Here is a 13253-nt window from a genome sequence, read left to right as displayed (position 1 = left end):
CGCGAGCCAGCGCCTTGCATAACGGGTGGGTCGAGGGCAGCAGGGGAAGAGAGCGCTAACACGTGTACCCGCGTTCCCGCCACCGGACTAAAGGTTCTCATTCCTCACGGAGAGGAAAACAACATCACCGTGCGGAGGGGAGGGGGAGGGGAGAAGGAGAAGGAGGGGGGGAGGGTGATTTATGGCACAGCTCTCCTGTCGGAGCTTACCTGAGCCAGCCCACCCCCCTCCGAGGGCTCGTTCCGAACGCAGGGCTGCGCTGCAGAGCACCGGGCCGCCCGCCCCCGCCTTAGATGTGCTTCCAGCAGAGCGGCACGCCGCCTTTACGGCTCCTCTCCTGTCGGGTCGGTCCCTCAGCGCAGCTTATGTGCTGAAGCAGGGGGCCAGGTCACATGTTATTGGATGCCAGCGGTGTGTCATGAGAGGTTAGGCTTGTTGCCGGAATGTTCCGAGTCTGAAATCCCCACAAGGGACCCTTCCACCCTCGAGACAAGTGCAAAACCTGAGATGCTCACTCATACCCGATAATAATAATAATAACAATGATCATGATTATTGTTATTGTGTGTGAGTGAGTATCTCTGAATGACATACTTGTTTTCATTCGTTACGCTAACTAAACTCGCAATGTTATACTTCATAACCATTTTGTCATTTTGTAGTTTCTGATATACAGTTGGTGTTAGTAAGATGAGTTCAGATGTTTGGCATTTGATTGGACTTTCTTTCCTTTTTTTTTTTTGCTTATTGAGATACATTTTCCACAGTGCCCACAATATTTATGGAGAATAACAGCAAATTTGTGTCCATAAATGGGTTTGTTCTGTTCTCAGTGAATGCCAGGCTAGAGATTGGAGGGCACTGTGCGCTGCCAGATAGCAAGGCTGGGTTTCATCAGGAGAGTGTCTGACCTGGCAGCTTGAGCCACAGCGTCAGAGGGTCAGAGGTCATGGGCGGATATTGAGTGGTGGTGAGGACAGTGGGCCTCTCCCACCAGGGGAGCGTCTCTGTTGGAGGAGGTGACCTTCATGAGGAGTTGACCTTCATTACGTTATTACATTATTGGCATTTGGCAGATGTACACTTGATTAGACTAAGCAGGAGACAATCCTCCCCTGGAGCAATGCAGGGTTAAGAGCCTTGCTCAAGGGCCCAACGGCTGTGCAGATCTTATTGTGGCTACACCGGGATAAGAACCACCGACCTTGCGGGTCCCAGTCTTTTACCTTAACCACTACGCTACAGGCCGCCCTGTAAGAAGGAGGTGACCTTCAGAAGGAGGTGACCTTCAGACGGAGGTGACCTGGCTGTAGCGGTGGAAAGCACCAGTCCAGCTGTGTGAGCCTGTTACACAATGAGGCTGCAGGGGAACGTGGTCTCATGCCCAGGACAATAGCACAAAAATAACATAAATACCTGAAATACCCCAGGTGAAATATGTAAACCTTTAACAGCTTTTTGGCTCGACAGCGGACAATTACCTAACATGTTGTTACGGTTTCACTATAGCGTTGGCACCACCGGGGCACTGTGGAGTGCTGCTGTTTCATATTTAAACTCTCACTCTTGTGCGTTTCATCCTCTACCTCATCTTCTTGCTCTTACTGAGACTAAAATGAACGGGCTCCATCAGCATGATTAAAATAAACACACCGCCATTGAACTTTAACAACTGCGATCTGCAGGTCTGAATAGACTGAACATTATTCAAAACAAAAAAATAAACATTCCCCTTCCCACACCCTTATTCTTTCCTCTGTGTCCAACTCTCTCTTTCTCTCTCGCACTCTCTCTCTCAAGCATAACATCCCTCTCTCTGTGTGCGATGTATGGGGAGATAATGGACAGCCACTCTGGATCTGTCACAGTTCTGGTCCACAGAGCTCACAGCAGCAGTAAATCTGTCACGGTTGTGTCGTGCTACAGCAGGCCTGTGAGTGGGAGGACTGTGTTAATGGAGTACCAGCAGCTGTCTCTCTGTGTGTGTGAGTATGTGCGTGTGTGTGCGTGTGCGTGTGTGTGCATGTGTGTGTGTGCTTGTGCGTGCGTGTGTGTGTGTGTGTGCTTGTGTGTGTGTGTGTGTGTGCGTGTGTATGAGTGTGTGTGTGTGTGCTTGTGTGTGTGTGTGCATGTGTATGAGTGTGTGCATGCATGTGTGTGTGTGTGTATGAATGTGTGTGTGCGTGGATGTGTGTGTTTGTGTGTGTGTATACGTGTGAGCGTGTATGTGTGTCCATGCGTATGAGTGTGTGTGTGCACGTGTGTGTGTTTGTGTGTGCATATGAGTGTGTGTGTACATGTATGTGTGTGTGTATTTTGGGCGTGTGTGTGAGCTTATGTGTATGCATGCGTATGAGTGTGTGCGTGTGTGAGCGTGTTTGTGTGTGTGTGTGTGTGTCAGGAAGCAAGGGGAAGTTTTGGGTCTCTGTGTTTGTTTATCAGACAGTGAGCTAACAGGACAAACATGTACTTCACACTCGTGGATTAGTCAGCTCACATTAATTTGTGGTTAATGACCAGACAAATCCTGTATTCTTCTGCAGTTTTAGCCAACCACTACTGCTTATGCCAGCAGTTTTCTAACAAAGGGAATCACATTGTTGAGGTTTGTTGTGGAACCATTTTGATGAAATGAAGAGTCTCAGATCCAGTTTTTGTTGTCAAGAGATGAGCCATGTCTGAGAGTTATTTCCTTTTAACAGAAGGAAGCTTCTGAAGTTTCAGAAGCTGTCTCCTGAATACTGGTTTGTGTTGATCTTAAGTAACCCGGTCCAGGACAAAGCACTTGACTAACCATCTTCATTACACGCGTTGTGTTATTTGAATGTACAGTGAGGTCCATGTGCATGGATTGGGACCATGGTACAATTTCTGTTCTTTTGGCTTTCTTTTGGAGAATTCTTCAGTCATCAACTGTAGAGGTCTTCCTTGGCCAACCAACCTTTTTTCAATTACTGAGCTCACCAGTGCTCTTTCTTCTTAATGATGTACCAAGCCGTTTGTTTTAGTAAGCCCATTTTTTTGGCCTATGTTTATGACTCCTTTTCTTATTTCTCAACCTCATAATGGCTTTCTTAATTTTCATTGGCACAACTCTGGTCCACGCCCCGGCCATGTTGAATTGTCCCTGAGCAAGACACCTAACCTCCAAGTGCTCCTGACGAGCTGGTCGGCGCCTTGCATGGCAGCCAGTCACCGTTGGTGTGTGAGTGTGTGTATGTATGGGTGAATGAGAAGCATCAATTGTACAGCACTTTGGATAAAGGCACTCTATAAATGCCAACCATTTACCATTCACCATGTTGACAAAAACCAATAACAGACTCCAATAGTAATTGAATGTCTAGAATGAAGACTAAATACTGAAGGATTTCATACACAGTATCTGCACTAAGGAAGCAACTGAATATAACCTGACCAATCAGAAAACTACTACTACTAATAGGTTGTCATTTCTACACGGATCTCCCGATATGGTAAATAACCTCAAAGCACAGGGGACAGTCTACACTTTAACCTCATATTGATTGTTTTATTTTAGGCTGGGTTTCATCGGGGGGGTACTGGAGTGTTTACTGGAGTACACAGCCAAAAGAACAGAAATTGTACCACTGTCGAAATACATATGGACCTACAGATAGAGGCTTTGGTTCTGCTGATGTCTTTGTTTTGGTTTTTTTTTGGTTTGCTTTCAGAGACACTTGTCCCCTGAAGATTTCCATCATGTTTTTGGGATGACCATCGAGCAGTTTGACCGCCTGGCTCTGTGGAAGAAGAACGACCTGAAGAAGAAGGCGCGGCTGTTTTAGCGCGTCGACGCCCAGCGGCGGCCCTACGACGGCGTACTTAGCGTTCACCCCGTCCGATAATACACAAAAAAAAAAACAACAACAAGGTATATGTGCACCAACATCCTGCTTCACACCCGCAGAGTCCCCACAGCCGGGAAACGGAGAGGGAAGAAGAGCCGCAGGCCACCCGGAGACCTTGTAACGTTCTCACAACGCTTCCCTAATGCTGCGGCAACGTGTAACCCACAGCGTTGTGAGAATGTCCGTTGTGACTCGACGGGAGAGGAGCTGCGCTTGCATGGCTGGTCACTTGGTCCCTTTCCTCTCTCTCTCTCTCCCTCTCTTCCTCTGTCTCTCTCCTCTCTCTCTCTCCCTCTCTCTCCCTCTCTTCCTCTGTCTCTCTCCTCTCTCTCTCCCTCTGTCTCCCTCTCTCTCTCTCTATCTCTCCCTCTCTCTCCCTCTCTTCCTCTGTCTCTCTCCTCTCTCTCTCTCTCTCCTCTCTCTCTCCCTCTGTCTCCCTCTCTCTCCCTCTCCCCTCTCTGTCTCTCTCCTCTCTCTCTCCCTCTGTCTCCCTCTCTCTCTCTCTCTCTCCTCTCTCCCCTCTCTCTCTCTCTCTCCCTCTGTCTCTCTCCTCTCTCTCTCTCTCTGTCTCTCTCTCTCTCCCTCTCTCTCTCTCCCTGTGAGGGCCAAATCGCCCCCTCCCCAACTCCACCCACCCACTCACGCACTGCCCCTGGTCTGCAGAAATAAATCCCGCAAGCTTTCTAAATCCCTGCATCGGCCTCTTGGCGACCACGCTGAACCCCCTTCTCTTTCAGCTTCTAACATGACCCGTGCACAGTTTACGTTCTTGGAAACACTACAGTTTCAGTTTACAGCAGTGGAAGACCAAGTATACTGCAAGAGCACTCTGAGGCCAAAGAGGGACAGGAAACAACTCTTATTTCTTTTCTTTTCTTTTTTTTGGTAATATGGTTAAAGCACCTTACAAGGTAGTTTTCTTCCTGTTTTCAGCCGAGATTACTCCTCGAACGGAGGATGGTCTCTCATTTTCTTTCTTGAGGGCACCTAGAATCTGGATGCAGCATTTCAGATAAACCAATAAATCAATGAGTCGCAGAGATGTGATGGGCTGTTCGGGGCTCAGGACAGCCCCGAACAGACCGTAAATCACTGTGGGAAATGACTGGTGAGAATAGTGTTAGAGCAGCCTCGGCTAACGACACAAATTGCCACAGAACCAAGGTCTAAGCCGAATGACTCTGTGTACAAGCCATGTCTATGTTGGTCGAAGCCAACAGAATAAATTCCAATTGAAGCCTAAAATTATTTTTATATTGTAATACGAACCCATTAACATTGCCATTACCAAATCCGGACTAAATTGTTTATATTTGTTAAAAATGTATTCCCACAGACATATTTTCAGGCATCACTACGCATACTCACAGAATCACGTTAGTGCATTTCTTTGGTTATTATTTAATTTGAGTAATATATAAATGTGTTTTACTTTTGTTTATCTTATAGAGAATAAACTGTATATATTACAAATGCAATTGCCAATCTAATTAACCATTAGCTACTGCAAATATGAAACAGTACTTTCACCGACACTGGATTATGTGTAGTATAAAAGGAGCCATTTTGATATCTCACCTGTAACATTCATATTATTGTTGAAGCGTTACGTACACAACTACAGTATGTGCTTAAAAAGAGGGGTGGTGATATCTTAGAGGTTGTCATCATGGAACTCTTCAAAATGGAAACTGAGTGAATCTTCGTAAAGATTGGCAAAATGTAAGCTCTGTATCTGCAATCAGCAAACACGGTGACTGATCGGTAACGAACAGCCAAAACCAGCTTTGCTTTTATCATGTACACATTTCCTCAGAAAAGGTGAAAAGCTTAACTTACTTTTTTTTTGTTTTGTGAGTCAAATATCTATTTTTCTATAGCATCTAGATAAAGGCTACTTTATGTGACACGCAACTACTGTGTACAGTAAGAAATTTACTGGTGAAAAAAACAATACGGTGAATACTTTTTTAATTCCTCACACGCTCACATAGTTTTCGTGATTATTTCACGTTTATTTTATTTTTTAAAACAGAGCTAACAATCTGGCTTCGTATTAAAACAGCCTATTAAATAAGCTACACCATTTACATATTTTGATTGCTTTTTTAAGTGCTTTATTGAGTCCACAGTGTATTCGTGTCCCAGTGAATGTCAGCAGCCGTACTGAGGTCTGATTGATTTCTGTATGCTGGTGGAAGAGTCGTTGTCCAGTTAGCGACAGTAGTAGCGCAAAGCGCTACCACCGTAACTCATATATAGTCGAGTGAGTGTCTGGGGTCGCATTGCGCCCAGGGAATGTTACAGGTATGTTGTGTTTTTGTCGTGTCAGGTGGGGAGATTCGACACCCCTCCCCGCCTCAACTGTGTTTTGGGGTTCACAGTTTTTCTGTGGAGAGCCCCTCAGTGGTTCTGGGGAGGGCGGTGAGGGGATTATGCTTGCGTTATTTGAACAGCTGTAGAAACAGGAGTATGTAAGGTATTAGACTAAAGATGCAGCCTTTGCCAAGCCGAGTCACTGCACAACCAGACCCCTTTGATCGCCCTTAGCAAAACACACTTCCCTCCCAGAGAAAATAGCTCTTGAAAACAAGACCATTTATCTTTGAGATGAAGAAGAAAAATATATATGTATGTATGCCTTGCTTTTTAATTTAATTTCATAATGTTTTGGAAAGAAAATGAATTCACTACAGCAGTACAAGAATGTCACCTGGTGTTTTTTTTATTTCATTTGGGGCTAAAATGGCGTTGTAAGTGTCCACAGCTGTTTCTGGAGTAAATAATAGCAGAAGGCAAGTTTTGCAAAGTTCCTATAATGAATGCTTTAATGTTCATAAAAATATATTTACAGTTATGTTAAATAAGGTGACATAAAAATGAATGACACACAGGCTATGAAATTGCTAGCATTTACTAAATGCTTTTTTGTACTTTGCCTTCAGATATTTACCTTTTTTTTGCCAATCTGTCTTTTGAGAGAAATGCAGATAGTGATGCTAGTTCTAAAGAAACTGTGTTGGCCTGCTCATAACACAGAATTTTTATTTTGTGTGATTAGAACAACCCGTGTAACCACCGGATGCAACATTTGGTCTATGCTGTGAATTTTTGATGTCCTTGTGGCGAAACAGCATGGAGATAAGGGTCAGATTCTGCTGTAACTAAAAGCCTTTTTTTGTTTTCTCATGCTTTTATTTTGCAAGAAATGCTGATGTCTCTCTCATCTTAAAATAAATGTTTGGTTCAGTACTTTGATTGTCCCGTGTTTATGTTTGTGGTTTCCTTGGAACGATGAGGGGCAACAACCTGATATTTAAAGCTTCTGAAGCCTTGTAATGCGGCTTTTTTTATTATTAGTTTCACAAATTTTAGTTCAACGAACATTAGAATGAAATTGGTCATTAGTAATATATGTTTTTCACAGGTCTTTTTTTTCACAATTCACTTTGAATAGCAGTTTCTGGTGTATTCACCTTCCTGTACCACTTCCCACATCCCATTCACACACACACACACTCACACACACACACACACACGCACACACACACACACTCACACAGACACACACACACGCACACACACACACACACATGCACACACACACACTCACACACACACACACACACACACATGCACACACACACACACACACACACACATAGTCATCGAGTGTACTATGAGGATGATATTGCAATAATTGGTAATGTGTGTACTGATGAATGTGTGTGTGTGTGTGAGAGTGTAAATCCAGTATCTCACATTACTGGGAGTCAGGCTGCCACAACATGCAGAGATATAACAATTTGCTTGTTCCCTCGAGGGGTGTCTTATCAGTGGAGTGAAACATGTAAAACTTCAATAGAAAAAGGTTGAGGACAGCAACTTTCTTGAAAAATATTTGTCACCAGGCTAACATTTCAGAGATAAGGCTACGTCGTCAGAAGAAAACCTGCACACTGTTTCTGTTTCTTTCTGCTGGGAGTGTGGGTTGGAAACCGCAAGAGTTTTGAAATCAGGGAGTGAGAGTACGCATCGCCCCCTCAGGATGTGAGCTCAATGACATTCATTATGTCCAGGCACTCTTATCCACGTCTGACATACCATCCATTTCACACTGACACTGCAATTTACCACATCACTCATGGGTATGATGGCAGTGCCTTCAGCTAGGAATAGAACCTACTACCTGTGTGTTACACGGTAAGCCTCATTCCCTAACCCAGTATGCCTCAGCTCGGAATCAAACCTACTACCTGTGTGTTGTACAGTCAGCCTCGTTCCATGGCCGTCACGCAAGGTCTGGTGTGTTGTGTGAAATATCCTTTTAAAACAGCTTAAAGGAACCAATCCCATTCACAAATATATATCACAAATATATCATATATAACAAATGTAGCCTATATCATTCAAATTAAAACCTCAAAAGAGGGCAGCACGGATGGTGCAGTGGGTAGCACTGCCGCCTCACAGCAAGGAGGTCCTGGGTTCAGATCCCGGTTGGCCGGGGCCTCTCTGTGTGGAGTTTGCATGTTCTCCCCGTGTTTGCGTGGGTTTCCTCCGGGTACTCCGGTTTCCTCCCACAGTCCAAAGACATGCAAGCTGATTGGAGAGTCTAAATTGCCCGTAGGTATGAGTGTGTGAGTGAATGGTGTGTGTGCCCTGCGATGGACTGGCGACCTGTCTAGGGTGTATTCCTCCATTTCGCCCAATGTATGCTGGGATAGGCTCCAGCCCCCCTGCGACCCTGTTCAGGATAAGCGGGTTAGGATAGTGAATGAATGAAAACCTCGAAAGAACATTTAGGCATGCTGTCGACGTGTCACATCAACATCAGTAGCCTGTTATGATAATTATTAACAGTCTTGTTTTTTTGTTTTTTTTTGTCTGCCGAGGTTAACAGGACAAGGCTACCAATAACTCCTCTTTTTTATTTTTTTTGTGGCTTTTTGTCCACGTGAGATTAGGAATAGAGATTTATTTGTAATAGAATTTGGTAACGGAAAGGTAATTACTATTTTTGCAAGGATGCGACTGTTATCTTTGTTGAAGAAGCATGGTTGAGGAATGTCAGTGCAGATATCTGAACACTATAGTCTTAGTGTTCTTACAGGAGCTACTGTACATCACAAGTGCTAATTCCACCGCACCTGTGCGTGCTGCTGTGCGGCTGCATATTCACTGAAGCTGAAGTTAAACGGCTCTCCTGTTTTAAGGCACAGTGACAGTTATCCAACCAAGAATCAAGCCTGCAAACTTTGGCTTTCGCTAGCACAAGCACTTCTTTAACCATAGCATTGACCTCCTGACTTGATGCAGCCGAGTTACTTGAGAAAGCTGGGGAGTTTTGCCCCAATCAGAAGGGATCTTGTGCTCAGACAGAGATAATTGTGTCACTGAGCCATATGACTTTAGGGAAAAGCTTGGGTGGGGGCTGTTTGATGTAACTTTGTGGCTATTACCTGATATAAGCATATATAAGTAAAAACACATACTACAGCAAAGAATTGGACTGATGCTTAGCTAATATGCTTAATACTTGAACACATGCATACACGGATGTGCACACACATGCACACACACACTATAAACTGCATTGGCTGAGACAGCTTACTATGTTGTTATAACACCAAATGTTTCTACATCAACTATTGATAAACCGCTAATCTAGACCAGACTACCTTACCTGAAAATCGAAGTGTGTGTGTGTGTTGAAATATGTATACACTGCATGATAAATATCTATTGAGTTGTGATTGGTTGGGATTGGTGATAGTAATTTTCAAGTGGTCCTTCACCACATCAAACAACCTAAGCTCCGCCTACTGCCCCCTGCTCCCGCCTTTTGTTCTCTGCCATTGGGCAGCTGCACCCAGCGGATGCAAACCTGATAGGCTAGCGTCCGTGCTATTCACGATTGATTTTTGACAGTTCGCGTTCATGGTCTGGACCAAGGAAATCAAACCCCCCCTGAGCTTGCTTGGAGTCTTGATGAGCACGTTGGTACGACCGCTATTGTCATTGAGGTGGAATAGACGAGACGCTGTTCTGGAGTAGAATAACATGGAGAAGAAGAGTAAAGGTAGGATAGCATGTTCATTTTTTCTCGCTTTTCTGTAACATTGCATCTCTGCCCTAGTGTCACGTTGTTTAGTAGGATGACACTAATTGTTCTAAACTATTAGCCAAAACGCGACACTGTAACGTTAATGATAAGGACATAAGGACACCGGGATTTCTGACACTGGGGGTGCGGCGTGGAATCATTGTGATAAAAGCCTAACGGGAACGAGGAAGGTGTTTATTTACGTACAGCAACAGACTTTTGCGGTGTATAATAAAGTATATCAGTCTCTGCAATTGAGACAATTCATTTTTATTTGCATTCAGCTTAATGTGTGAATGAAAGTAAAGCGTCACTGAGATATTGTCGCTTAAATGTACATTTCGTTGATAAAATGTCTTCTTTCTCATCCATTCTAATTGTTGGTTTGGATATCCCTTTTTCCCATTGTCCTTAACTGCAAAAGACGTCGTTGGGGGAAAAAAATCAATACGGGCTGATATTCTCATCAATCTCCATTCTGATGGTTTTGCAAAACGAGCAAATATTTATTTTGTTCCAGTATTAAGTCCGTGTAGCGCGAGGGAGACGATGACAAAGGACCAGTGTGAGTGTGTGTGTGTGTGTGACAAAGACAATGGAGCAGCCAGATTAATTGCCGGTAGTGGCTAATGATCTCGGTTGTGCTTGGGGGGGCGAGTGTCGTCGCTCTGCCCGCAGCAGGAGACTCATGGTGGGACAGAAGGAGATCAGCTGGCCGTGTTGCACGTGTTGTGGATTGCAAGGAGGGGGGGGGGGCGTTTAATGAGTCAAGGCCAATCCAACTAATCAAATACAATGGGGCACGGGACTGTATGTATGACTATAAAACCCTTGTCTTTTGATGGAAAAATTACTCGTTCTTTAACTGCCATTACCCTTCATCTTTATACAGCTGGTATGAATATGATGACATATTTTCAAAAGATTTTTTAGAGATTTCCCACAAACATTTGTGTATTACACCAACCAGTGTCTTAAAAGGATCAAGTATCACACATTGCCTATCCAACTGGCACTCGCAGTGAAGAATAGGCCCATGTCATATTTTCATTTATTTTTATTGTTTTGGTTTTCAGTAGGCGTGTAGTCCGGCATCAAACCTCCTTCGACCTTGATGTAAAACACAAGCCAAAGGCGGGAGGCTGCGCTGCTCACTAACAATGGACAATGGGAGGCAGACACGTGTGCATCCTGCTAATCACGGTAGCTTTGGCCCGCCACTAAGTCCCACAGGTCCCAAACAAGGAGATAGATGCATAGAAGTGCTCACGTAGCCACTGTTGGCAAAACTTTTTTTGTTTTTGCTCTACCTTCTGTTGTACACCCTGACAGGGTTTCCGTGGGAAATTGTTAAACATCGCTTGCCATTCCAGTAGGGCCAAACTAAAATAGCCCTGTCCTCCGCAAGATCTCACATTTCTAACTTGAAAACAGGACGTTCTGAATGGGGTGAAAGTGTTATGCGGGCTGGAAGTCTCTCAGGTTAAACCCAGCTTCTATCCACCAGCATTATTGATTCCGTTTTTTTTTTTTGGCTCATGAGGTAACAGAAGTCGTCTTGCAGTCGGAGGGTTGCCGGTTCGATTCCGCCCTGGGTGTGTCGAAGTGTCCCTGAGCACGACACCTAACCTCCAAATGCTCCTGACGAGCTGTTTGGTGCTTTGCATGGCAGCCAACCACTGTTGGTTGGTTGGTTATTTACAGTATAAATGCAGACCATTTACCATTTAGTAAATCTCCTCTGTGGAACAGTATATCAAAAGGTCTAGGTCAGTGACTTGAAAATTTGAAGATCCACGCATTGTCAGAATAACATGGAATTATTCAGTGGATTTGGCCGGCTTAGTGACCAGTGCGTTCTTGTTTTCCTTGTCGAGCTTTGATGGTATTATCTTTGTTGATATTTAATCCAAGTGTTCTGAGAAGCCAACAGCTGCTGCCATTACCCCAATATAATATTGATGCAGTGGCTGATTATGACATCATTATTCTTGGACATCTGGACTCCCGAGGGTGAGCTCAGCACCCCAAATGTCAGTGAGGGTACGAGGCCTCTTCCTGCAGCAATGATTTTGTTTTTTTCTGCATTTGTTTTACCCCAGTCTACCTTTAGACAGTGTTGGCTTCACCCATTTCCTGAGAAAACAGTGGATGTGCAGGGCCAGTTTACGCAGCTGTGGGGGAAGGTTTGTATTGTAGTTTGATTGCATGTAAACTTCAGAGGGATTGGTTTAGCTTTTCTGAGGAAATTGTTTTCCCCAGTTCTCTAGTGGGTGTGGGGATTTATGTTCCAGTTTGAAATCTCAGAGAATCTCTATGTGGCTGGGGGGGATTCAGGTTTATCCTAGGTTTTAAATCTCAGCCCATCTCTATAGTGTGTATGTATGTACGTATGTGCTTGTCTTGATACAGTATAAGCCTAATCACATGCCTGGGCATGCTTGTGTGCTTATGTGCATGAGTACATGCATGTGTGTAAGTGCATATGGATTCATGTAGCCTATATGTATGTGATAGGTGTCTGTGCGTGTGTATGTATTTACGAGCGCATGCATTCATATTTATGCGTGCTGACTTCTGCAATGAAAGCTGGTAAGTCTGTGTTGAACCAGTTGTCGCTGACCTCGATTTATATATGGGGGCTTAATGAGTGGCATCGCTTGTGTAGATTGAGTCCTTCCCCTGATCCCCACTAGGGAGGGAGCCAGCTGGGGTGGCAGCTGTGGCATCTCCGAGCCTTTATTATATTTTCATTTACATCTGCTTCCATCTGGAGGGCTTTGGGCCAGATGTGAAATATAAAACCAGCGCACATCCCGAGCCATGCAGGCAGTGCTGCTGGCCTGCCCACCTCTAACCAGAACCCCTATGAGACCCCGGCGCCCTCCGGGCAATGTGTGGGATGTCCCTAGCAGCATGTTCTCCGCACCGGACTGGCTTTAACAAGAGCAGAGGAACAAGAACAAGAGCAAAGAACTGCAGACCGCAATAATCGGACAGATAAAGCGTGTGATTAGTTAGCTTCTGTTGAGGGTGAACACTAAGCCGCAAACCAACGATGAAGTAACCAGCCAAACTAGTTAGCCCTTCTTTCTTTCTTGAGGAATATTAGCAAACTTTGTTCTCACAGTCTGTAATTCTGTATTTATCAAAATGAGAAACATGCAAATACTGATCCTTTTTTTGTGATGTGTACACATCCTTGTATATTATTGTTTGAAAGATAGAGGAGTGGTACAAGAGGATCACTTACAGGGAGAGGTATTATGCCACTA

At 44.4% G+C, this 13253-nt stretch overlaps 2 protein-coding genes across 2 annotated transcripts in view; both read left to right on the top strand.

Annotated features, from left to right (window-relative positions):
* ablim2 (actin binding LIM protein family, member 2) overlaps positions 1-7124 on the top strand; it is an 83641-nt gene extending 76517 nt beyond the window's left edge. The window contains exon 23 of the mRNA XM_061252868.1: positions 3696-7124. Coding sequence (XP_061108852.1) covers positions 3696-3809 — 114 coding nt within the window. The 3' untranslated portion in view covers positions 3810-7124. The remainder of the gene's footprint in view (positions 1-3695) is intronic.
* Positions 7125-9600: 2476 nt separating this feature from the next.
* afap1 (actin filament associated protein 1) overlaps positions 9601-13253 on the top strand; it is a 75409-nt gene continuing 71756 nt past the window's right edge. Inside the window, exon 1 of the mRNA XM_061251722.1 lies at positions 9601-9954. Within this exon, the coding sequence (XP_061107706.1) occupies positions 9936-9954 (19 nt within the window). The 5' untranslated portion in view covers positions 9601-9935. The remainder of the gene's footprint in view (positions 9955-13253) is intronic.

This window comes from Conger conger, chromosome 8 (genome assembly GCF_963514075.1).
Source record: "Conger conger chromosome 8, fConCon1.1, whole genome shotgun sequence".
Classification (NCBI taxonomy): Eukaryota; Metazoa; Chordata; class Actinopteri; order Anguilliformes; family Congridae; genus Conger; species Conger conger.
This window is presented reverse-complemented; position numbering and strand designations above follow the sequence as displayed.